This window comes from Cynocephalus volans, chromosome 1 (genome assembly GCF_027409185.1).
Source record: "Cynocephalus volans isolate mCynVol1 chromosome 1, mCynVol1.pri, whole genome shotgun sequence".
Classification (NCBI taxonomy): Eukaryota; Metazoa; Chordata; class Mammalia; order Dermoptera; family Cynocephalidae; genus Cynocephalus; species Cynocephalus volans.
In genome coordinates, this window is record NC_084460.1 from 60,209,049 (window position 1) to 60,234,097 (window position 25,049).

Consider the following 25,049-nt stretch of genomic DNA (forward strand, 5'->3'; position numbering starts at 1 on the left):
GGAGTCAGCTGGGGGTGGGGGAAGGGCATGTCCCTGAGGGGTGCTCAACCACAGCATGGCAGGGAAAAGTTCGACAATGACAGGAAAAGGACTCCTGCTTGTTTATGTTCCTGGGACAGGCCATTCAGGCAGAGTGCGGTGAACACTGCGGCTAGAGAGATGGTCAGAGGCCAGTGCATGAAGGGCCTGGATTAGGGACCAGGGCCTGTGTGTAGGGCTGAAGCACACAAGCAATACGGTCACAAATGAGCCACGGAAAAATCACCCTGGCAGCCACGTCATAGTCTAGGGGACAGGCTAGAGGAAGACACCATAGAGGCAGCTGGACCCCCCACAGCATTAGTGCAGGAGGAAACGAATGATGAGGCTGAACCAGGGGGGTGGGGGTGGGAGGAAGAAACAGACGCACAACTCTTTAAGGGGCCAAATCAGAGGTCTTGGAGAAAGGACACGTGAGCTATCAGAAAGGCTTCAAGCAGCAGAAACCCCTGCAAATGTGATGGGTTTATTTGTTTCACATAAATGTAAGTCACAAGGACAACAATCACGTTGGACTGACCACTCTGTTAGGCCATCCCTCCACCTTGGCACTCTGCTATTCTCAGTGTGTGGCTCTGTGTCTTCTGAGCATGGCCTCAAGGTCACAAGACGGCTGCTGCACCTCCAGCCCTCATTCCAGGCAGGGAAAGGAGGCAAAGCCCTTTCTCTTAGCAAGGCTTTGACTTTTTATTTGGGAAGAAATGCCCTCCCTCATCTTATTGGCCAGGACGTATAAGAAGAAGCCACACACAGCCACAAGCTGAAAAATGAATGACCTCAGTGGAGTGCATTGGTATCCTGAACAAAATCAGAGTTCAGTGAGGAATGAAGAGAGACTGAGGATTGGGTGTGCACCTAGAAGTGTCTACTCCAGGGCAAGGACAGAGGAAGAGTCCAGGCCATGGCCCACGTTTGACAAACCCAGCATAGAGGCAGTTACAGTTCAGGGAGCCCACGGGCAGGGGGAAGATGGACAGCTGAAGCCATAGATTCGGGTCATTAGCTCATAATGGAGATGACTTTCCAGAAGCTTCCTAGCCCATTCTGTGACTCTGCTTGATGGAAACTATGTCCCCTCTAGACCTACCAAAATAAGACTGGGGTGATGTAGCAGGCTTCCAGAAGAAAGAAGCTGTGCCTCAGCTCTGGGATGTTTTCTGTATCAGACTTCATGCACCACAAGCTTAGCATGTCCTTTGAGGAGGAGCTCTGCCTCCTTCCTGGTCACCCCGGGTAGTTCACACAGGCAGGGAACGTCAGGGACATGGGATAAATGCTTGGGGTTGACTGACAGGGGACAGGGCCAGGGGGTGCAGACCTTCCTGGTCTCTGCCCACCCTGAGATTCAAAGCTTTTCATTTAGTGAGACTCGGTGTCCGCCTGTGCCACTATGTGTTGACGTTGGCTGTTTGGGAGAAGGGGAATGAATGTCCCATCTCCCCTTCTCCCGCAGCAGCCTGGATCCTCACCTGTAATCAGGGGCTGTCAGGAAGGCAGCTTCCTCACTCACTGCCAATTATCCTTTTTAATTATCCTGAGAAGGGCCTTTCCTCAGTGATTTGCTCTTCTGCATAATCAGAGTCAGGGCCTGGAATATCGTTGGCAGCAGCCTGCCTGTGTCCCCTCCCATGGAGCCCCAGGGACCCAGTGCAGGCTGGGCCAGGCCATGGTCTTGACCGTCTTCCCCTTCCTCTCACCCGGTCGACCTCAGACAGCTTCTTGAGGGAGGCTCTTCCTAAGAGAAGGCAGTGGGCAGCTCCTCAGCAGGGTGCTCTACAAAACCTCTTCCTCCTCCCTCCTGTCAATGGCCATGGTCACCCAGCTGCCCCTGGCCCTCTGCCCTCCTGATCTACAAGCTCTCCGGGGCCCTCATCTCTTCCCTGACCCCAGCCTCTCTCCTGAGCTCCAGGCTCCTCAGCCAGAGGATGGAGCCCGCACAGGCCTCTCCAACTCAGCCAACCTCCTGCCCCATGCCTGCCTCTTCCACCCGCTGCTGTCTGCCACACGCCAGCCCCTCAGGAACTCTGCTACCCTAAAGCGCAGCTGGGACACTTCCTCCCTTGAGGAGCCAGGGTGGAAGCTCCTCCTTTTTGTCTCCAGAACCTTGGACGTGCCACTGATACAGCTGTCTGATTTCTCCCAGACTGTGAGCACATAAGGGGTGGGAACCACGTTTTAAACTTTTTCTGTAACTCAGTGTCCATGGGGGAGATGGTGCATGAATGAATGAATGAGTGAATAAGTGAGTGAAAGTTCAAGAAACTGCATGTACACAGACGCAGGCACCTCCACAGGGAGGCAGGCGGGCATCAGGTGGCATTGCTCCTAGAACATGGGGGAACGAACTCTTGAGGCCATCCCATACACTGGATGGAATGAATAAAGCAAGGGTCTCCCAAATGTCACACTCACACTCTCTCACACACACACACACACTGACATACACAGCTATATGTAGTTTCCATCCAGGCAAGTTCCCTGGTCTCATAACCTTTTCTGGAAGCCACTGTGGAGTGGACATTCTTGGGTCTGAGCTCCTAGAATCCATCTCCCCTTCTCTTTGGAAGCCATACCCCGATTTTTGTTCAGGTGTCCACCCCTCCCTCACCCAGTTGGGCCCACCTCCAGCACCAGGCCATTTGTCTTGGGCCAATCAGCAGGTCCCACCCCCAGCCACAGCAATTGGTTCAGGACTGGGGACCTGACCCAATTCAGGACAAGGCCAGAAACGAGATTTTCTGGGGGGGATTGTGAGAAGGAAGTGTGCAGACATCGAACCTGGCACTGCTGGGGACCCAGCCGGAAGATGAAGCTGGCACCCAGAGGACAAGAGCCAAGGATGGAGACCCCCTTGCAGAGGGCCCAAGCTGCAGCCTGAATGCCCACCCACTCAGGCACCGAGGATGCCCAGTCAAGGTGGCTGAAAGAGCAAACCCAATGTCTGGCCACCTCTCACAATATCCCTGCTGGGAGCCTGGCGTTTTGGGGTGGACAAGGCCAGAGGTGTGGATATTTAAATTCCCAGAGGCAGTGCCGAGGGTCTCCAGACCAGTGGAACTGAGACAAGTAACACCAGCCTGGTTACCAAACCCAACCAAGGGCAAGGAGCAAGAGGCCAGGCCAGCAGGCTAGACAGTATCCAAGCCACTGTAGAGGGCCCCGGAAGCTGGCAGGAAGGCAGGGATGCCAGAGGAGCTCCCTGAGCTGGACTGGAGACTTCCAAGACACTGTGGCAGCTATTGGTGCAGAGTCTGGCCTTGGGCAGGGGGCAGGAAGGGCAGTTAGCACTGACAAGGTGTGCGCTGTGATTTGAGATGACAAGTCCCACGACCTAAAATTCTGTTTCCTGACAGCAAATTGGTTCACACATACAGAGAATAAGTAAATAAATTTTCTAAAGATTTTCATGAGGCCCACACCCTCCAGGAAGACATGCCTTTACCCGGGGCCTGGCCCCCCTCGAGCACCTGAGGTGTTGCAGCCCCCCAACCACACCACCGCATACAAGTGTCCAGCCTTCCTAGGCCTGCCTCTGTCCAGGCCCAGCTCCACACCTCCACTGTCTTGCCCACACACTCTGGCTCCTGGAGGCTGGTGGGGAGCCACAGAAGGAGGGCTGATTGGACTGGGCCTCTTCCTGAGCCCTAGCCCAGCACTCCCAGGGTGTGGGGTCTGTGAGAGCCACCAGCTTGTGTGGGTCCCAGAACCCACAGCCCTGGCCTATATGTTATGTGAGCTAGAACCCCTGCTCAGGGACTGGGCCTCCTTGGCCAGGGCTTGCCAAATCTTCCAGAACATTGCATGTCCAGTCACCAGGAGTGGAGGCCAGCCCACACCTGTCCCAAGCCCCCACCACTCACCTCCTGCCCATTTCCTCTGTTCCACCCTGGCCTCGGCCCTGCTCTCCACCGTTCAGCTCACTGACCTGGCTGTTCACTGCCTGGCTCTGAAGTCCCCTCAGACTGACACAAACCTGGCAAGGTCACAGCTCCCAGATATACAGCCCAGCACAGGCTTTGGGCGGCTGCCCCTCCCTGGTGGGATGGGGACCTCCCCTTGGCTCCCTAGGTCTGGGAGCTGTCTCTGCAGCAGCCAGAGCTCCAGCCCTGGTCCTGGCCCTGCTCCCTCCCTGTGGGGCCCAACTGTGAGGTACAGAGCAGGGCTTTTCCTGTCAAATTACCCCAGCGTCAGAAACTCCTTGAGGGTCAGGGAGTAAGCTCAAAGCCACCGTCTGACATATCATGATGAAACCCAATGCATTCTCCCACATAATGTATTTTAAATGAAAATGTTTCAAACTTTCACACTGAAATAAAAGGGAGACTCCTCATGTTGACACCATGGCTGCACATTCCTCCACCACCACCACAACACAGGGCACACACAGGCTCAGAAGCACAGTGGGGGTCTGGGCTCCTCGCCCCCAAACCCAGCTCCACCAATGAGCTGTGTGGCCTTGAGCAAAGGAATGAAACTGTTACTGTGGAAGGAAAGAAGGAGTAAGGCAGGGAGGAAAAGCTAAAGCTTTTGAAGCAGCTCCCTGCGGCTGCCGCAGTGACTATTGCTCATGGATGCTGCGGTTGGCACAGCCAACACTGCCACCCACAGGACAAGGCAGGGCCACAGCAACTACAGTCCTTCCACCTAAAGCAAAGCCCAGGAGTTTTACTCGAAAATAAAGCTCCAATTCTGACATTCACCTGCTTTTATTGGTAGTACAGATTTATGTAGATATAAATTCCTTCTACCAGGAAGTCCAGGCTTGTCCCTGGGCCCCTGAGCACAGCTCCCACAGCTCCTGGGAAGCCACTGCCCTACTGCTCTGTGTCATGGGCAGCTCAGACCAGCCCAGGTCTGCTGATGGAGATATGGAGCCCAGGGTTATGTGCATGGGAGCAACAAAAAGAGGGAGAAGCTGGGCCAACGAGCTCACCCCCAACCCAGGAGCTTCAAGCTCCCAGACTCAGGCACTACCATGCTTTGAGCCAAGCGCTCAGACTCGTCCCAGTTCCACCCTCCCCAGCAGGTAACCGAACCTCCTTGGGCCTCAGTTTCTCATCTGTGGAGTCCTGGTACCTGACCCCCAAGTTCCACATGTATATTAAGGTCTCTTAGGGCAGCACCCAGCGGACTTCTTGGCCCGGAGCTGGCTCTCCAAGCCCTGTCACCCAGTCCGCATCACCCGAGCTCTAACCACCAGGAAAAACGCCAGACCCTAGGACGGGGTCGGGCCAAGATGAAGTGGCGGCCACGCAGCTGGCCCACCCACCAGCACCTGCCCGGGACAGAGGGCCTGCAGGGACAACTGTCTCAGTGGAAAAGCCACAGATAGCCACGGTTCCATTCACGCTGGTAGACAAGAGGGAGAAAAAACAAGCAGGTGTTTTCTGAGTGTTTTTGTCAGTTTTTTGTTTAATTTTGTTTTGAACACTAAGATTTATTTTCAAACAGCACACAGACGGTCTGCGGGGCGGGGCCAGGCTGGGCTGCTGTCTGGGCCCCACCCACAGCAGCTGCCAGGAAGAGGACCCCTGCCCCAGTGGCACGGCCCAAGCTTCAGGCAAGTGGCCTGGCTCCACGGCCCCGCCCCGCCCTATGGCTGGGCACACATGCGGCACAGGAGGGCGCCGGGAACTCAACTAGAGGTCACAGCAGCTTCAGGAACACTGGCAGATTCCACGGGGCTTGCTGGGCCGGGCTCTTGAAAACAACCTAATCTTTGGGAGAACACCTCTCAGATAAGGTCTCTCCTCTTGATTTCCCTTTGCTTTTCAAAAGTTTAAAAGCAAAAACGGAAAAGAAAAAAAAAAAAAAAAAAAAAAAAACAGAGAGAGAGAAACACACATTTTCCGGGAAAAGGCGTTCTTCACACACCCAGGCTGTTCGGTGCCACCGTCACTGAACCCGCTCAGTGAAGTTCTCAGGGAAGACACCCCGGCATTTCTCCAGCTCCTTGTGCTGGTTCCAGTCACTCTCCTTCACGCCCATGAGCCAGCCTTCATCCTGCGGGAAGCCGCACGCAGGTCACGGAGGGAGGGGAGGGAGGGCACAGAACCCGACAGGGCTGCTTCTCGCTTGGGATCTGCGGGGAAGATGGTCTCTCCTCCTGCTGTCTTTCCTCTTACCCTGCCACGTGCATTGTAACACCTCCTCCAGGCAGCATTCCCTGATTCTTGCTGAGACCCACACTCACCAGCCTGCCCTTAGCAGGTGAATTTAGCCCTTTGCAGCTGAGGTTGACAAGTCCTCTCCACTCCAGAAAGGCAGCCTAATTGCTGCACTAGTCTGAACGTATCTAAACTCTGTCAATCCCAGGCCAAGGAGCTTCCCACCATCTGGTGCCTACAGAGAACACGTCCCCTTGAGGAGGACACCAGCTGTCCTTCCAGGCTTCCAGACTTCCAGACTTCTACAAACAATACCAGAAAGTTCTGGTTGCAATGGCCAATTAAAAGCTTCTAGTGGGACCCAAGCTGCCCCACCAATCCCTCCAACTCCAACCTGCCCTTTGCTTCCACACTTACTCCTTACTGGGCTCTTCTCCCCAGACCCTGACCCTGGGACTGCAGTGGTCTTGCACCCTGGCCCAGCTGGTCCATCACTGCCCCTACAGCTGGGCTATCTGGGACCTAACTAGTGTTTCATTATTTCCCTCTGTGTCATTATCCACCTTGTCACAGACCTTACTTACATCCCATCTGGGCCCCCTCCAGCCACTGTGGGCGGGGGGCCAGGATTCTGCTTCCTGAGATCCCACCCAGCCAGAGCTGGCCACTGGGGAGGCCAGTGGAGAGCTGGGAGCACAGGAGAATCAGCCGACTCAGCCTAGGCCCAGGAAACCCTTGTTACTCAGGCCTCCCATCCCTTGTAGCCTCAGTAAGTACCCAGGGCCCTCAAGTCCCAGTCCAGGACCCCCAGCCACATTGGCCTCACCCCATACCCAGCCGGACCCACCCCCACCCTCAGCCACCCTGACCAATCATTCATACAGATGCATTGATGACTAAATGCATTTTCTGAAAGCAGGAAGAGGATGACCAGGAACCTTGTGCATAGCGAGCAGGTGTCAATTACTGAACTGCAGGTGAAACCTGGATGTCCACATGGGCACCACCAATCCTCCACAAGCAAAGGCTCACCCTACACCAACAGTGGGTTCCTGCTGAGGGTCAAGGCCACCTGAACAGAGCAGCTGGCCCAAACCCAGGAAAGACACACTTAGCACCAATCCAAGCCCAGCAGGAGCCCTCACTTTGAGGAGAGTAACCAACATGGAGAAGCCATAGCAGGAGGAGAAGGGTCTGGAGGGCATCCGGGGTGAGACTCAGCTGGGACAGGGCTGGGGATCACCCAGCTGGGAAGCCTGTGGTCCTGCAGACAGGTCAAGGGCAGCCAGGAGGGGCAGCACGTGGGGCCAACATGAGCCCAACAAGAGGCCAGTGCTGGGGCCGTGGCTCTGTCCGGCTGTGGAGCGGCCACTTGTGGGCAGTGACCTGGGCAGGAGGGTTCAAGGATCCTGTCCTGGGTGGAAAGCTGGCCTCTGAGGGAGGGGCAGGGAAGGAGGGGACAAGGGAAAAGAAACTTGAATGAGAAAGCTGAGAGAGGGACAGAGCCCAAAGAAAGAAGTGGGAAGATGAGCAGAGGACACTGAGAAATTGAAGGAGAGAGGGAGACAGGGACAGAGAGAGAGGGGACCCAGAAGAGAGCAGAGAGAAAGGGGAGGGGTTATGGGAGGCAAAAACTAAGATGAGAGAAAAGGCAGGGAATGGCGAGGAGGGGAGAAGCCCTGATGGCGCCCGAGCCTGCGGGTCCCTGCGACAGTGGGCCTCTACTGCCTCCTGCTGGTCTGTCCCCGCCACAGCCGGCCCAGCGGCAACTCAGGGAGTTCAGGAGGCCCCTCCTGGGGCTCACCTGCTCTTCTGGGTTCTGGAAGGGGATCACCAACACCACGTCGCCAGCCTTGAGCTGCAGCTCGTCTGTGTCAGTGGCTGTGTAGTCGTGCTGGGCCTGCACCTGCAGAGATGGGGGGAGAGCGTGTCACAGGCCCTATGGTCCCAACTCCACACCCACACTATGCACTAGGCCTGCAATGTGCTGATCTGGAGACCAGCAGGACTAGGATCACCAACTGGGAGGGGGATCATGGGGATAGTTTGACTTTGGGCAAACCACAGAGCCTCTTGAGGCTCACTGTCCTCATCTGTAAAAGGGGGAGATCCCGCCCGTCAGGGCACCATGGGACAGTAGCAGTCAGAGGTGAGCTAGCTGGGGCTCACCTTGAACATGAACCCTGGGGGCAGGTCCAAGCGCCCAGGCCCGCTGCCGCCCTCCACGGTACCATTCACCGTTGCTGGAAAGGTCTCCACCACAACAGCAGGAAGAGAGCTCTGGGGGCAGGGAGAACAGTCAGCCAGGGACAGAGGTGGGCCAGAGAGGGCAAGGGCAACAGGGGAAGGAAGGGCAGGTGTCTGCGCCTGGTGTCAGACCAGCTGCCCCCAAGGCTCCTTGACAGGAACCATGGCCTGCACCAGCCCCATGGTAAGGAGTGCAGGGGAGTGGCGGGCAGACAGACAGGCAGACAGACAGACAGACAGACAGCAGGGAAGAAAAGACAGGACTTGGACCCTGCCATCTTACGGAGGCTGCTTCACTTGCTGCTGTCTCCCCAGGCTCCTGGGCACCAGTGGCAGGTTGGGTCCCACCCGCCACCTCCGAGGCCTCTGCTGGCTGCAACATAAATCCCGGCATGGGGTCAGACACAGGACAGGACACTGCAACCAGGACAGGAAACAGCTGCAGGAGAGCAGCACTGAGTGGGAAGGCTGGGGCACTGGCCTGGCTGGCCTTGGGTTCAAGAGTTGGCCAGTGCCTCGCACAATCCAAGAAGCCCCTGCAGGACAGGCAGGGTCCCGGGCAAAGTAAGCAGCTATAGAGAAGATGCTAGCAGTACAAGAATGCTGAGTGATGTGTGCTGAGAAGCCTGTACAGGCCTCTGGGGTGCCCCCCCCCACAGCCCTGCCTCACAGGCCCTGCCCTCTAAGCCCCAAGACCTTGCCAAGCCCCAGCCTCCTGCTTACAGGTTGGCGGGTCTGTGGAGCTGGCAGACAGCATGCCCAGGAACGGCCATACACACCTGTCCCAGCCCAACACAACTCAGGGCAGCCCTGGCTCAGCCCTGGCCAGCCTGAGGAGGGTGTGGCACAGTGAGGGGCACCACAGCCTGGCCCCAGCAAGGGCCCGCAGTTGAGCTGACCTGGGCCAACACTCAGACTCGGCCACTTCTGAGTGCTCGAACCAAGTTACTCAACCTTCCTAGTCCTCCATTTCCTTATTTGTGAAAGGAGAAGTGTGTGGCTGACAAGGTTACGGTGAAGATTAAATGAGAAAATTCTAGGAAGTGCCCCGCACAAACCGGCAGGTGCTCTACATGCTCCTCCCTCCCCACTCCAGAAGGCCTCAGCTGGAAGGCTGGGCTGGGGAGGGGGAGTGGGAGAGGGGCTGATGTGACTCCAGCCACACTTACCCACCCCCAGCACCCCTAGAGATAAGTCCATCCTGGGGCCTCCTGGCTCAGGCCCCATCCTCACCCCCAGGCCCATGGCAGCCTGGTCCATCCTGCGCCCCCTGCTCTGGGCTCTTCTTCCATGCTACACCCCGAGATGGGAGACAAGCCAGACGGGGGGCAGGTGGGCAGACACTTACTTGGGCAGGCCCTGGCTCAGCCGTCTGACTAGGCCAGGCCACAGCAAAGGTGCCCTCGGCAGCGCTGGGCTCCCCAGAAGGCAGGCTGCCAGCTGGACTCTCTGTGGGCTAGTGACAAGCCACCAGGAGAGAACAGGGAGGGAGGCAGAGCGGGGAGGCCGGGGTAGAAAAGGTGTTGGGCAGGGGCAGGAACAAGGGAAGATGTTGTGAGCAGCCAGTGTTGGCGGGCAGTGTGCGGGCCCAGCAGGTCACCACCTCCCACCTTCTCACTCCCGCCACCACCAGGGAGACAGCCAAGTGAGACTGTGCCATGCACAGCTCAGCACCCACCAAAATCCACTCGTCAAAATGGCCTGGCCAGCTTGCACCAGGCTGCTTTCTCTGGCCTCCTCCAGAGTGAAATGCTACCATGGAGCTTCCGGGTGTGTCCCCAGGGCAACAGCACACCACACGGTCCTGCCCCTGCCCCTGCTCCTCCAGCACCATAGCCTGTGCCAGGGAGTCTCAGGGACCGAGCCCAGGAAACCCAGGTGGAATTCCAGCTCCACCACAACCAGTTGTTGGGCGAGTCCCAAGGTGTCCCAAGCCCTCTCTGAGCCTCCAGAGGATGGTGACACTTGTGCTGCCTGAGCCTTGTGCCATGCTCTCAGAAGGCACCCGCCTCACCCTGCCTTCCCTGCCTCTCAAACTCCCCCCCTCTCCCTTCCCCCTTCCCCCAACAGCTCCCAGATGAGGGCGAGAACCCTGGACCCAGAGGCCCTCCTGCCTCGCAGACTTCAGGCCACCAAGAGGACAAAGGTCCATTCTGAGTGACTGATGGACTACTGTCTAGAGCACTCACGGGCCCTGACAAGTGGCCACTTCTCGGAGGACCTCATCTCAAGCTAAACCAAGAAACTCCTTTCCCACATCCTGACGTGGAGAGAAGTTGTAGAACAGGAAAGAGCAGCCTCGGCCAGCTTCCTGTGCATGTGAGCATGCACCCATGTGTGCTGCATGTGTGTGTGTGCCATGTGCATGCACCTGTGACCGGGCCAGGTGGAGGAGGATGCAAGTGGCCTGGGCACACACAGAAGAGGAGCTCCCCCAGGGGCCCGGCACAGAGCCAACACTCAGCTTACCTCCCAGAGGTCCCACGGAATTGGCTGAGCGCAGCAGTGAGGGGGAGAAGGACAGAGTTAGCAAAGAGGTTAGAGACAGGCGGCAGGCAAGCAGTCCCTGGGACCCCCACCCCATACCCAGCCCAGCAGGCATGGGGGCAGCACGGAGCTGGCCGGGCTCTGAGGTCTGCAAACGGCCGAATCCTGGACACCTCTCAGGGGGCTATGAGATGCCAGGCCTGGGAGTGCCCAGACAAGACAAGGGGTGGCTGCCAGGAGAGGGATAGGATGCTGAGATGAACCGGAAGTTGCCGGGAAGTGTTTGGCTAACCCTCTCCTGACGGTCCTAGCAGCTGACCCGTGTCTACTCTCTGCCCTACAACCAGAGAAGGTGATGAGGGTCAGGGGAAGGGCAGTGAGTGGGAGGAGGGCCTGGTGACCCTGGGACCCCCAAAGGCCTTGGCCTACATAGGCCCACATAGGTGGTGGGCAAACATGAGCCAGGGCCCAGCCCACGGAGGGTAGTGGGCCCATGGGTGGTGGTGGGTACAACCAACCTGACCAGAGGGCGTGGGTGCCTTCACAGGGCTCGCCACGGGTGGAAGGGGGTCGAAGTCTAGGTCCAGCAGACTGGCCTGCTCTGAGAAAGGCCCCGGGGCCTCAAACTTGGCAGCAGCAGCAATGGAGGAGGAAGGTGGTTAGTGACAGGAAGGGAGCCCTTGCCGCAGGTGCACACAGATGCACATCCCAGGCCCAGCCCATCTACTGCACACACACACAAAGCACCGCCCATGGCCACACACCCTGGCACAAGCTCCCATCCTCACGAGGACAACACCTGGTATCCGCCGCAGACACCCGGCAACAGGCCGCTCTGGGCAGCCACCCTGCGGGACCAATGCCATGTCCCAGGTCCCTCCTGTCTCTGCCCCAGGCTGGTGTGGCCTCCCATGCCTGCACCTCTTTGCTCCCTGTCCTCATGAGCTCCGCTGGCCTGGCCCTTCTTGCCAAGAGCAGCACCAGGCCACAGCCCAGGCTAGACATGACCACCCTCGGTCCCCACAACCAGGAGGGCCCAAAGTTAAGAGCTCTATGCTGGCCTTCCCCCTGCATCCGAGAGAGACTGGTCACCCTCTGGCGATACCCACCCACCAGCCAGCTCCAGGGATCAAGGATATGGCTGAGCCAGCCCACACAGCCTAGAAGGCCAGTCTTTAAAGTGGTGGTTCTCAACATTAGGGGGCTTCAGAACTACCTGGGGCACCTGCGTTAAAACTGCAGGCTCCCCATCCCCCACAGCCACCCCCAGGGATTCCCTCTCAGTGAGCCTGGGTGCATCCCAGGCCTGTCATGTAACAGGCACGGCCCCACTGTGAGAAGCCCCACTGGAAGCTGGCCCAGACCACCATGGAGGAAAGGGGATTTCCCAGAGCCCCCAAAGTAAGGATCCTGGATGGGGCAGGAATAAAGGCTCTGATGGGCCCCCTAAACCTGGAGAGGGTAGGCCGGGGTGGCACCAGTGCCCAGAAGACACGTTGCCTTCCATGGAGGGCTTGCTTAGCTGCAGCCTCCATGTTGTACCTGGGACCTCTCTTTGGGGACAAGGAAGGACTTCACCCAGGTCCAAGAGAAGAGGGATGTGGTTGGTGTCCTCTCCCTCCCCAGCCCTCTGGCAGTTTGAGAGGGTCCCCAGCCCCCAACAGCCTAGCCCACATCTTCCTGCCTCCGCTCCCCTTTGATGGGCGCCTGGCACCCACAGGGGTCACCCTCCAGGGCCTCTACCCAACCCACAGCCTCCATCAAGAAGGACCCAAGACCCAGGGGTGTGGGCAGGGGACCCCCTGAGGGGCCTCCACAGCTGAGTTGTCAGCAAACAGCAAGGTCCTCAGTCCTGAGAACACTCGGGGCCAGCTGCCCACAGCTCAGGGCACCAGGCATCAGGCCAAGCAGCAGAGTCAGAGAGCCCAGGCCAAGTGGACTCACTTCCTGGAACCAGTGAGCCCCTAGCCTCAAGCCCCTGCCCAGGTCTACCCTCAGCAACAGACTTCCCTTCAGATCTGGCCCTGTCCCATGTGCCCAAGGTGGAGAGGTCACACTCTGCCCTGTAACCTGGCTGTCCCTGAGGAATGAGTGCTCAGGACACTGCAGTGTTCGGCCTCGAGGTGCCTCCCACCAGTCAGGGACGCTCCTCAAATACCCCCCATCCTGCTCCTTCAACACCCCTCATTCCCTCCTCAGAGAAGTCAGCTAAGCCCAGACAGCAATGCCCCCTCGTGCTCCAAGAGGGGAGCTGTCAGCCAGGCTGACCACCTCCTCCCTGCCCTGCCCCGCAGGCAGCCCCTCGCCATGCAGGACAGTCTGTCCTTCCATAAAGGGACACAGGCTACTCTCCACACCTCAGCAGAGAAGCCCTTCTGGCAGCAGCAAAATGACCAAAGACGAGCCCCCTGCCCCATGAACACCACCCAACATGTCCAGCTCTCCCCCTCCAGGCTAGTCTGGGCAGACCCGGCTCCCCAGAGATGGGCACGAGGGAGCAGTAAGGGTAGCATGTGGGGACATGGAGGGACAGGAACACTCAGAGCCTGGAGTGGGGGTAGTCTCTGGGACACCTCCTGGTCAGGCCCACCCTGCCTTATCCTAGTGCCAGCCCACTGGATGGGCTGCAGGTGGGGCCTATAGGTTCCTCGCCTGCTGAATGGGGCAGTGGGTGGCTGCAAACCAAGCAAGGGGTGCAGGCAAGTGGCTGGCACCATGCCCTGTTCAGTATCTGCCAGCGCTCCTGTCATCTCACCCCTCATCTGTACACATGCTGCTGCTGGCTGGCCAGCAGCCCAGCCAGCTAGAGCCAGGAGAGCCCCAGCAGCAAGCTGCCCCACAGGTCACTCAGCCCATGCCCACACTGCTCTTCCTGCCCACCCTCTGCCACCCCTCTGCAGAGCAGCTCACATGTCTCCGGGGCCCCTGGACCCGGGCATCACCAGCCCAACAGCAGCCTTGGAATTGAAGTTCCTTGGTTCTAACTCAAAGTCCTTCCACAGAGGCTTGAAGCCCACCTTCCCCTAGGTCTCTCCTAGCAGAGACCACCGTTGTCAGCTCCCCACTGCCTGTCCCCACACTTACACCCTCAACCTGTCCTTCCCCTGCAGGCCTCTGAACTTGTGCAAAGAAGCCTGCAGGAGGCAGAGTCCAGAGATCCCTGGGCCGGGCTCTAAGCAGGGCTCCGGGCAGGGTCTGAGCAGCCCCAAGGCACTTGGCCCAAGTCTCCCACAGTCTGGACTGGCCACCCACCTCCACAAAAGTCAAGTCCTTGCATGGAAAGGGCCTTGGCTTGCCCACAGCGGGGAGGCTGTGAGGCCTATAGAGCCAGCCTCAAACAGGAAGCTCTCTGGGGGTGTAGGGAAGCCTGCTGGCCCCCAAGCTGATGAGACAACATGTCAACCCACTCTGGTGTTAACAAAATGAGCTTCCACCACAAGTGATGCCTCCCTGCTCTGCCCTCCTCTGGTCGATCTGTGACTGGCCATAGCACACCTCTTAGGGCATCTAAAGGCAGCTAGCTCTGCTCTGCAGCCCAGACACCGCCCCCACTGCCAAGTGGCCAGCAGCAGCTCTGGGAGCTGAAGCCTGGGTTCCTCGGCCACGCCAAGGCCTTCCAACTGTGCACCTCCTCCCACAGCCACACATCAGTGTCACTCTCCCACCACACTGAGCCTGTGTCTCACACCTCCTGGACTATGCATAAGCTGCTGTCTGCTCATAGCAACCAGGCAAATGTCACCAGCTCCAGGAAGCCTTCCCTGACTGCCTCAAGACGTCCACGACCCTTGCTCCCCTCTGCCATAGTGTCAACCACACCACAAGGTGGGTGAGCACCTGTCACCTCTGTGTCCCTGCATCTGGTCACAGTACATGCTCAGAGATGGATTATGGATGATGATGGAGGGAGACAGGAAGGGAGGGATGGGAGAGGAAGGCTCAGGCCAACCTCACCAGCCAGATTCCTGGCTCTTGACCCAGAAGCCCAGGGTGTGGGATGAAGGATGGAGGCCATGCATGCCCCGAGAGAGCAAGAGGGAAAGAGCCGCGGCCGCGGCTGACCTGGGAGGGGGTGGTCACGCTGATCTCAGGGACAAATGTGTCCTCAAACAGGCTGAGGATCTGTTCCTGCTTGACCTCCTTGGACGGGGTGTGTTTGGGAGGCGGAGGGACTGGTGGGCCTTTCCGGAGCTGCGGGTCATCAGCAGGTGAGGGGGCCGAGCGGGGAGGCACCACGGAGCATGGGGTCAGGGGAGACAGACAGAGACAAAGCCACGGTTAGTCACACCCCGGGCCACGGCCGCACCTGGCAACTGAGGGAGATGAAGCAAATGAAATCACTGCCCCCCAGACACAGATGCCAGGACCACAGGTACCCCTGGGAGGGAGACCAAGGCAGGAAGTCCAGCAACACCGTGCAGAGAGAGAGGAGAAAGAGGAGAGAGAAGTGCAAGAGGAGAGGAGGCGAGAAACGAGGGGAGGGGAGAGGCCTGCCCAGGCTGCCCAAAGGCCCCAGCTGCCCCCGCCCACCTCTGCCCTGCCCACAGATTCCTCCCTCGAGCCCAGATCAGCCTCAGTCTGTCCCTGTGGAAGCCAGCTCAGAGCCGGGGCCTAGACAAGGCCACACACCTGCCCACAGGTGGGAGACCTCAGGCAAGTCCCACCCCTCGAGCCTGGGTTTCCTCACTTGTCGAATGCAGGTAGTAACAGTAGCCACCTCACAGGCTGGCTGCGAGGACTCAGTGGATGAAAATATGGACAGTGCTGGCCCAGTGGATGTGCTGTTCAAGTGTGGGCTTTCGTTGCCACCCTCGACATCATTATCCTAATCAGCCATCTGATGCGACAACAGCATAAAGCCAAGAGAGCAGCGGCAGGAGCGAGCCAGCTGCGAGAGAACCCCGCACAGCTCAGAACAGGGCCGTGTGGTGGACACCAGTGCCCCCTCCTGCCAGCCCCACTGGCTGGCCAGCTCCTGGGGGCTCTGCAGAGACCTGGGGGGCCTGGTGGGGCAGGGACAGTCCAGGAGCCCAGAGCCTATGCCTCCTTAGCCCCCCACCCTCCCCTCACTGAGCCCTTCCTCTTTCTGTCCCTATGAAAGTCCCACAGGGCCACCTGGTTGGGCTCCTCCTGCAGCCCCCTGCAAGAGAGAGAAGGCAAGTAAGAGGGAAAGGTGGCCGCCTCCAGAGACGCTGGATGCCAGAGCCTCTGTCTAGGGAGGAAAGGGAGATGAGAAGTGCCCAGCAGCCAAAAGACCAGGGGTAGGGGAAGGGAGGACATGCAGTGGGGGTGTGGGGACACCTGGCCAGGAGACAGTGTCACATATGCCCCCTGAAGTGGACCAGGGCCACTGAGCAAGCTGGACAAAGCCTCTGGCTCCAAACCTGCTCAGGCCTAGGCCCAGGAAGGGGATAGATGACTGGGAGGGAGGGGGATGATGGGAAAGCAGGAGGAAGAGGAAGGATGGGAGGAACAGGCCACTGACACATCATGCCTACCTGAGACGGGGACTTGGGGATGGTGGCCCCGGCTGTGGCCCCGCTGGCCGGCTCGGGCTCATGGTTGACTCTGATCTCAGGGGTGGTGGCAGGGGAGCCATCTGGCGGAGGTGAAGGGCTCTTGTTCCCAACTGCAGGGGCGCTGTCACTGTGGGGACAAGACAAGAAAGGGAGCCGGATGCAAGGAGGCCACAGCGCAGGAGAGGGGAGGAGGAAGTGTGGAGGAGCTGGAGTGCAGAGTGTGGACGCCCCCATGGTTGCGGATCCACATGTGAAGTTGTGTGCACACGTACACATGTGCAGCCCTCTGGAACCACATGTGAAATTGTGTGTACATGTGCATACAGACCAGAGGAGGGCCAAGCAGGGAGGGGTCACTTGTGGGTCCACATGTAAAACTGTGTGCACGTGGGTGAGAACAAGTGGGAATGAAGGGGCCTGGGCACCTGCCTGCACGAGTTCGTAGGCCTGCCTAGGAGACAGTGACAGCACAATACAGGACTTTGGGCTGGAAAACTGTGGTCCCCAAGGGCTCAAGCAGGGCCGTGGGAACCACCCGCTGCTGGAGGCCACCCCACAGGCTCCATCAGGCTCAGACCCAGCCTACACTGATGGCGCAAGAAAGCCAGGCATCCTAGAGGCCAAGTGAGTCTCGCCCACAAATCACACAGCAGCCCCTCTGCTCAGGGTGGGCCCCCTCCCCAGCCTGCACCCCCGCCTGTCTCCACCCACTCGCAGACGCTGACCACAGCCCCCATTACACCACATCTTCACTCGCCTCAAACATCTGCCCACAGTCCTGCCAGCCCTGTGTGCCCCTCTGTCCACAAACCCTGATGAAACATCCAAAATCCCAGAGGCCCAGGGCAGGCTTGGGTGTCTTCGTGGCAGAGGAGCAGTAGCTGGGGATGGAGAGGGCCACATCCCCGAGCCAGCGTCCACTGCCCAAACACAGGGGGCAGGTTGTGTGCATGACAGGCGCGTGGATGGGAAGGGGGCAGAGAATACTGTCCCATGTCTGTGCTGGCATGAAGAAGCTCCAGAACAGCCCGATCCAACACAGGAGCCACTAGCCCCAGTGGCTATTTAAACTTAAATTTACAATTAATTAAAGTTTAATTTAATGAGAATTAAAAGCTCAGATCCTCAGTCACACTGGCCACATTTCAAGTGCTCAATGGCTAAATGAGGTGACTGGCTACTGTGCTGGACAGCTCAGGTCTAGACAGACACATCAGAAACTAGCTACCAAGTCCCCTGGGTGGGTGGGGGCTGATGATGGGACAGTGTGAGACATTGCTGGCACCTTCTCACTGTTTTTGAATTTCTGTTTTACATTTTTGCCTCCTTACAGAATGTAGATATATAGTATACACACGCAATTAACAAAACAAAAAGATACATGCTGCAGTGTCCCCTCCCCTGAGCCCTCCCCAAGGCCTCCTCCCTGGCTACCTTCTCCACCCACAAGTGCACTGGTGGCCCGGGCCGCCACCAGGGCTGGACATGAGATGGTGCAGAGGAACGTGCTGAGCTGAGCCTCCCTCCTCCTTGCTCTTCCCACCGACACGCAGACACAGCCCAGCCCAGCCAGGCCAGCAGCCCTGCGGCACACCGCACACGGGGGCAGGTTACGGGTTAGTGGCACCCTTGGAGCAGGGTGCAAGGCACATGCACAGGGCCACTGGCCAGGGCACTGGCCTCTGAGGCCCCACAATGCAGCAAGTACTGCCGGTACCTGTTCTTCTTTCTGCGCAGCCGGGAGAACAGTTTAGTTTTCTTTCTGCGGGGATGGACGGGACGTGGAGGCCTTCATTTTGGGGAAATGCCCAGATGCGGGGCTGGCCCATCCCCTTTCCTCTTTGACAACCTCTCTGCTCAGAGGCGGGCAAAGGGGCAAAAGCCTCCCCTCATCGCCCAGAGGCCATGAAGATGACCTGGGCCTGCCCTTGGGCCCCCACTGTCTAGTTCGGGGTGCCCTGGCTGGCCTCAGCACGCTGCCAGCTGCCAATGGTGCTGACAGGGCCTGACAACTGCAGGAGACTCGGGACAGGGAGATCTGTCATGCCTGTGGTCCCAGCCCACAGCTCCAGGTGGGCCCAGTGCTAGTGCGGGGCCCCGAGAGGGAGAGGAGGCCACTCAGAGAGGACAGGCCACACAACGGGCCATACCAGTGAAAAGAAGGCTCACAAGCCTCCACTTTCCTCCCTCTCCCCTAGGATCCCTTTCCCAAGGGGGGCTGCCTGCACTGCCCAGGACAGCCACGCGTGGCCCACCTCCCTCCCCTCCCAACCTGGAGGCTCCCACCTGTGCCTTCCTCACTACCCCACCCTAGCCTGAGGGCACCTCAGTCACACACGTTTTATTTTCACGGTAGGAAGAGGGTATAATATCCACTGAATACCTTCCTAGTCCTAGGCAACACCCAGCTAACCCAAGAAGCAGAGACAATTTCCCCATTCTACAAATGAGGGAAGCGAGGCTCATTGGTGCTCTCTGCGCTCTGCTGTGACACACGTGTGCGCGCGCACACAGCCAGCAGGAAGAGGAATCCCCGACTGGCTGTTGTTCTTCCTGACCCACAGCCAGAGGAGCAAAGCATTTCCCCTCCTCCCTTGTGATTTCCCTCAGGAAACACAGCTGGGGCCTCCCTGAGGGGCCAGGGCTGAAGACAGGAACCAGGACGGCTTTGCAAGTGTGCAGAATGCCACCATGCAGGGGGCTTGGGTCTTCCCAGGAGCAGGAAAGGGAAAGGCAGCTCTACCTCTTTGCTCTGAAGAGTTCGGCTCGCCCTCCAAATCCTGCACACCCGGGAACCATTCAGTTCCCCCGTGCCCGCCCCTGCCTTCCCAAGCTGAGACCAGATGCTCCTGCTCCACAAATGAGAGGGTGAGGCCCAGGCTCAGGGGCCTGCACACTCCCCAGGGATGCTCCTTCCTCCGTAGGACACAAGTGGAGGAGCAGGGGTGTCCAAGGACAGTGACCTGCCCTCACCTGCTTCTCTGAGCATAGGGAGGCTGAGCCAGGAAGGTCCCCAGACCCCCAGGGCCAAACTCACGGGGCACCAAGAAGGGCACTGATGGGGTCACAGGAAGGCGCCTCCCCCCCAGCGTGCACTACCTCAGCCTGAGCCAGGCCCCACCCAGCCCACCCCATACACCCACAGCCCCAGGGCCACTCACACACCTGGGCTGGGCCTTGACCGTGAAGGTGTTGCTCCCATGCTGCTTCTCCAGGCTGACCAGCACATCGTTGAGGTTCTGGTGGAGCTGCAGGAAGGACAGCAAGGAGGTGGGGGCCTCCAGGGCCACCACACAGCCACACCTTCCCCAAAACACCTCTGCTTCACCCCCTCCCCCAGCCCCTACCCCCAACAGTTAACAAGCTCTTCTTTCCCCATCAGTGAGAGCTGGGAACCAGCACACCAGACCCCAAAAAACCAAGGGAGAAAGAAAACAGGGGAAGTGGGCTGCATTACTAATAGTTATTTCTGGGGACCATCTTTTTCTCTTCTTACTACTTGTAGGGATATCCTAAAATACCACATAGAGTTTGTACTGTGTTTACACACGTTCTTCTTAAAAATTATTTTTGCATACCGTTGATCCTGATTAAGGTCATTGGGCCAAGATTCTTTCAGACCACACTTCAACTGCCAGAGATTTCACCAAAAGCACATGGTGATTCTCATTATCCCATGCACATGGTGATTCTCATTACTGAGAATATTTCCCTCTTTGCTTTGGCCACTAGGAAGCTCAGAGCCAAATTTTCCTCCCATTTGTAATTAGTTGTGCTTTGTAACATATATTTCCATGGACTAACTTTACATAAAGGTTTCCTTTCCTGAAACACCTCTCTCTATATATTTTTTTAATTTTCATAAGTTATCTCACATCTTCGAAGGGAAGGAGGAAAAGTAGGAATGAAAGAAGGGTGTAAAAGGCAGGAAACCACACTCAGAATCGCAAGTCAGGAGAGGCCCCAAGCTGGATTTTCCTCCTCCAACCCTGGGCCTGAATCTACCATCATCACTTCATTCCTCCGGGCCCAAGAGACAAAGTGAGACCCACCCACCGCACGGAGTAGGGAGCTGCCAACACTGTGTTTCTCCAACAGCAGTTGGGAGAGTTTCCAAAACTGGGTTTCTCAGAATTCAAAGTTAAACAGCTTTGCATTTTAACTGCCAGTTAAGTTTAAATGAAAATAACACAACAGAGAACTTCAAGCTAATTAGACCCCTGCATACACCAGATTCTGACAGATAAAGACAGCCTGCTTCAATGTCTTAAGAAACATGGGAGAAAAGTAAAAAACTGAGAACATTCTAATCATTTCTTTATGATTTTCCTTCAAACTGGGAAACCACCACCATTTTCTAATGCTTAGCTCCTTGGGCCAAGGTTGCCTGAGAGCACATTTACAGTTTGAGAGGAGCTGGTCTGCATACCCCAGCCCATCTGTCCAGGCAGGGAAAACAGGACTGGGAGTGGAGAGGGGCCAGTGCTGGGCCCAGAGACCCACTCACAGGCTCTCCAGAGCCCCCAGCAGCTCCCACTGTGCCTAGGCACCCTGTGGAGGGGGCTCCTCAGAAGCAGGCACCAGTCAGCTCCTCTCCAGGGCCCTGAGGGGCACAGTGGTCACCAGTGTGTGCCAAACCCCAGCAAGGAAGGGGAAGTTCAGGCCGTCCCTTCCAGCCTCCAACTCTGACCCTTGGTCAGGGTGGAACATGGCCCAGAGGCTCACCAGGGCCTACCTTACTCATCTCCTTGTGGAAGTTTTCCTCCAGGCCTGCAATGCTCTGAAACGTGTTGACATAGAAACCTACACGGCTGCAGGAGGGAGGGAAGGAAGAGGGTGAGGTGAGCAGGCAACTCACCTGTGACCACGTACACCCTCATCAGAGACACAGCCCTGAGAGGGCACGGGCACCACAGACAGACACGCAGGCCGGGCGCTCTGGGCAGGCACATGGGGCACATTTTGGCCCTCACCTATTCCACAGGGATGGCAGCTCCTCCTGAAGATCCACATTCATCTCCTCAAACACCTTCTGGGCTTTGACGAGCTCCTCCTCAGCCTGGGGGGCAGGACGGGTCATTCCCCTCTGCTGGGCCTTGTCCCAGCCAGCCTAGGCCAGGCCAGGCCAGGCCCACCCCTTAAGCCTGCCCCCCGTCTCCTGCCCAAGGCACTGGGACCAGGGCTCTGAGCCAGAGGCTGAACTGGGTGTAGACACCCACCCCAGTGACCTCCCACTGCGGCCCCTCGGGGACTCTGCACCAAGCCAGTGGTGCCACTCTAGGAAGGGGAGGGCAGAGCAGCCATTGCAAAGGGAGAACCGCCCTACCTGGCCAGGTGGGCTGGGAGAAAGGTGAGTGCTGAATAGGGCACAACGAGAAGATGCAAGACAAGGGGCCTGGAGAGCTGACCCCAGCCCCAGCCGAGAGGGGACCCTTCCCACTTCCAGCTCTCTGGGCTGCTGCTCTTGTGGTCCCCTCTACAGGCTCCTCCCCCTGTCCTAGGGCCAGTCCTGCTCAGCCCCAGCCACCATCCTTCACCTCTCTGGGACCGTCTTTTCCACTAAGCCCTTCTTCTGTGACCTGTCTCCACCAGGTAGAGGCCAGAGGCAGCAACTCAGGCACCTCTAGGAATGGCAGGAGGTGATGGCGGAGAGGGCAGGGCCAGGGGAGAAGGGAGCTGGGCTGCTGGGCAAGTGGTTGTGCCCACTCCCCCCATGCTCCCGCCCTCCCCAGGGCAGGCCCAGGCCTTCCAGGATGCTCACATCCACCAGGCAGTGGTGTTATGGCCCCATCACATAGTCAGAGAGTGATTTGGGGGGCAGGGAGTGAGTCACAGACCCCTGGCCTAGCCAGGGCAAGGAAGGGTCTCTGCTAGCTCACTTGTGGAGAGCAGTGCTGAGGAGAGTGACTCAGGGGGGTGACTAGGATCCAGAGTCTGAGTCATAGCCCAGGAACGTGGCGGCCCCACCCAGGGGAAAACTTCGCACCAGCAACCTCACGTTCTCAGGCTGGAGCTGGGGCTGGGGCTGGGGCAGCCTGCTGGCCAAGGCAGCCAGCTGTCTGGAACGCCACTTTGTCACAAAACACTATTTCCCCCAGCTCAGCCAGCTGTCCCATCCACCTCCACATACCAGGACCAGCCCAAGTCGCCCCCTATCCCCAGTGTGCCCCCAGTGGGGCCCTCAGTGTTACTTGGGGGTGGAGCTGGAGGAGAACCACCATGGCTTGGACTACAATTACCTCCAGGCTCCTTGTCTGACTTTTTAAAATCTAATAAAAAAGGAAAGAAGGAAGGCAGGGAAGGAAGGCTTGTTGATCTAAACATGCATGCCTCTCTTGGAATGGATAAGATCTGGGGGCCCTGGGCACCCCACTCCAGGACCAGGTTGAGGATATTGACCCTGCCTATCTCCAAGCCATAGCCAGGCCCATTCCTACCTTACTCCTCTGGGCACCCCAGCACCTGGCAGGGGATAGTTTGTGCCACCCACAAAATGAGTGACCCACACCTCCCACCCTCACCTACCAAGTGTCTGCCTCAAGCCCCACACTCCCCGGGACCCAGCTGAGACCACCTCTCTGTGAGGATGCAGCTGCCACCCCCCACACTGGTCCTAACTCCCCAGAAGAGCAATTGTGAGGACGGCGGTGGCGACAGCATAGCAAAGTGTATATGGAGCACATCTCAGCACAGGGCCCTGCCCACAGCCCAGCAACGTTGCAAAGAATGGGGCAGTTCCACTTTAGAGTTCCTGGAAGTCAGGGCCTATGTCTTTTATTCCCTCTGGATTACATTCTTCATATTCTGGCTGTTTCGGAAGCACTTGGGGCAAAGAGTGGGGGGACAGCTGTCCATTGTGCGGGACACTTTGCAGCCCCAGTGGCTCTGCTATGTGCTGACAGACAGGGAGAGAGGTCCAGAATCAGCCCAGGGTCCTGCAGGCAGGTTTCAGAAGGCTATGGCAAGTGTGGAGAGCAACCCAGAACTGGCTCAGGGGACACATGGAACTGGCCAGCTCCCTTGAGCACAGCCTCAAGAGGATGCACTGTCTCCCCAAAGTCAAGTTCACCAACAGGGCAACCCCAGGCCCAAGTGCCCAGCTCACAGCCATGGCCAAAAGTTCTCCAGCTTCCAGCCAGGCATGAGGCAGGGTGGGGAGGAGGAAGATATGCTCAGACAAAAATGGAATCCAAATGTGAAAGTCAATTTGGCCAAAAGGCAAAACATCTGCAGTCCAGCATCCAAAGACGTGTTCGCGGGCCTTAGCCTCTCCTGCTGCTCCCACAGGGTTGGGGTGGGAGCCCTCCCAGGAGGATTTCCAACCACGCCAATTGCAGGAGCCCAAAAGCAGCAGGCAGGCCTCAGCCCAAGAACCACAGCCTCCCAGGGGCTCCCCCTACCCAACAAAAATGTTTTACTTGTTTCAGGAAAAATTAAGCAGAAACCTTGGCTCTGAGTCAGCAGTCCCCTTCCCCCTCCAGTCCCAAGTCCTGAACTTGACAGGCAAGACATGCCCACTCCAGCCCCTTGCTTCTCTACCTACCGAGACACATGAAGACCCCATTCTGTCGAAGACCCCCTATCCATCTCCCCCAGACCCTGGAGAGCCAGGGTCTCCCCGACCTCAGGATGAGGCTGTCAAGACTCAGTGCCTCCAAAGTCAGCCCATAGCCTTTGCCTAAAAGAAATCAGGCAGCAGGTCAGGGAAGAAATTGAGCATCGAGCCTGGTGAGCCCAGTGCTCTCCACATCATAGGCACTCAATGCATGCGGGCTAAAGATGATGAAATCAGGAGACAGCCTAGAAAAAATGGGGCAGTTGCCCAGAGAGAAACCCAACCTCCTGGGTCAGCCTTCTGTCACCTGCCCCCACTCGCACCCCCAGGACTGTGAAGGGGTGAGTCTTGTCCAGGCTGCATCTACGCTGAGCTGAAATGTGCCCTGGCTTCACTGGAGAGAAAAACGCGCTGTCCACCACTCATGAGACACCGCCTCCAGTGGTCCCTGGCCACACTGTGGCCCATTCCAAGGGCAGGGGGCTAAGAAGCATGGTGGGATGGTCCAGGAGTTTTGTACAAAGAGCCTCCTCCAGGAAGACCCCCTGGACCTCGGTGGTGCTGAGCATTTGTCCTCCATGAAACCTGCAAAGGGCCAACCCCCCCCCCCCCCGGGACCCAAGTTTCTGCCTCCAGGTCCCAAGATCCTAACCAGACTGGAGAGCCCTTCCCAGTGTCTCTTCCAGAGTCACTGCCGGAGCTCACAGGACCCAGGCCAGCACTGGCAGGGACCACCCACATGGAGCCCCCAGACCGGGAAGCCAGGATAATGACCCCAGGGCTTGAGAAGTGAGCCCTAATTCTGCTACTGATTGCTCTGGGACTCTGGGCAGGATATTAAGTCTCTCTGGGCAGGTTTCTCTCCTCAGTAAATTCAGGATAACCTTCTCATGAGGCTTGAAGGACAACACAAGCCATGATAGGAGCCCTAACGCTCTCCCCTCCCTCTCCACAGGAACCTTCACAAGGACAAATGGCTCAAAGGCAGTCCTGGGCTCCTGGCACTAGGCTTTCAGAGGAGTCTTGAACAATCACAGTTCCAGACACCAAATGGACAAACCTGGGCCCACAGCCCAGGTCAACAGGAGCCCCTCA

The 25,049-nt window shown here is 58.0% G+C and overlaps 1 protein-coding gene across 3 annotated transcripts in view; it reads right to left on the bottom strand.

The window, feature by feature from the left end:
- Window positions 1-5,420: 5,420 nt before the first annotated feature.
- BIN1 (bridging integrator 1) overlaps window positions 5,421-25,049 on the bottom strand; it is a 58,877-nt gene continuing 39,248 nt past the window's right edge. The window contains exons 7-16 of one of the 3 annotated variants that reach the window (XM_063079601.1): window positions 21,373-21,458; window positions 21,135-21,210; window positions 19,565-19,647; window positions 18,117-18,161; window positions 16,379-16,526; window positions 14,943-15,071; window positions 8,677-8,766; window positions 8,316-8,426; window positions 7,951-8,052; window positions 5,421-6,042 (exon numbers count right to left, since the gene is read on the bottom strand). In XM_063079601.1, coding sequence (XP_062935671.1) covers window positions 5,935-6,042; window positions 7,951-8,052; window positions 8,316-8,426; window positions 8,677-8,766; window positions 14,943-15,071; window positions 16,379-16,526; window positions 18,117-18,161; window positions 19,565-19,647; window positions 21,135-21,210; window positions 21,373-21,458 — 978 coding nt within the window. In that variant the 3' untranslated portion in view covers window positions 5,421-5,934. The remainder of the gene's footprint in view (window positions 6,043-7,950; window positions 8,053-8,315; window positions 8,427-8,676; window positions 8,767-14,942; window positions 15,072-16,378; window positions 16,527-18,116; window positions 18,162-19,564; window positions 19,648-21,134; window positions 21,211-21,372; window positions 21,459-25,049) is intronic. The other 2 variants (XM_063079610.1, XM_063079618.1) reach the window with 2 other exon arrangements.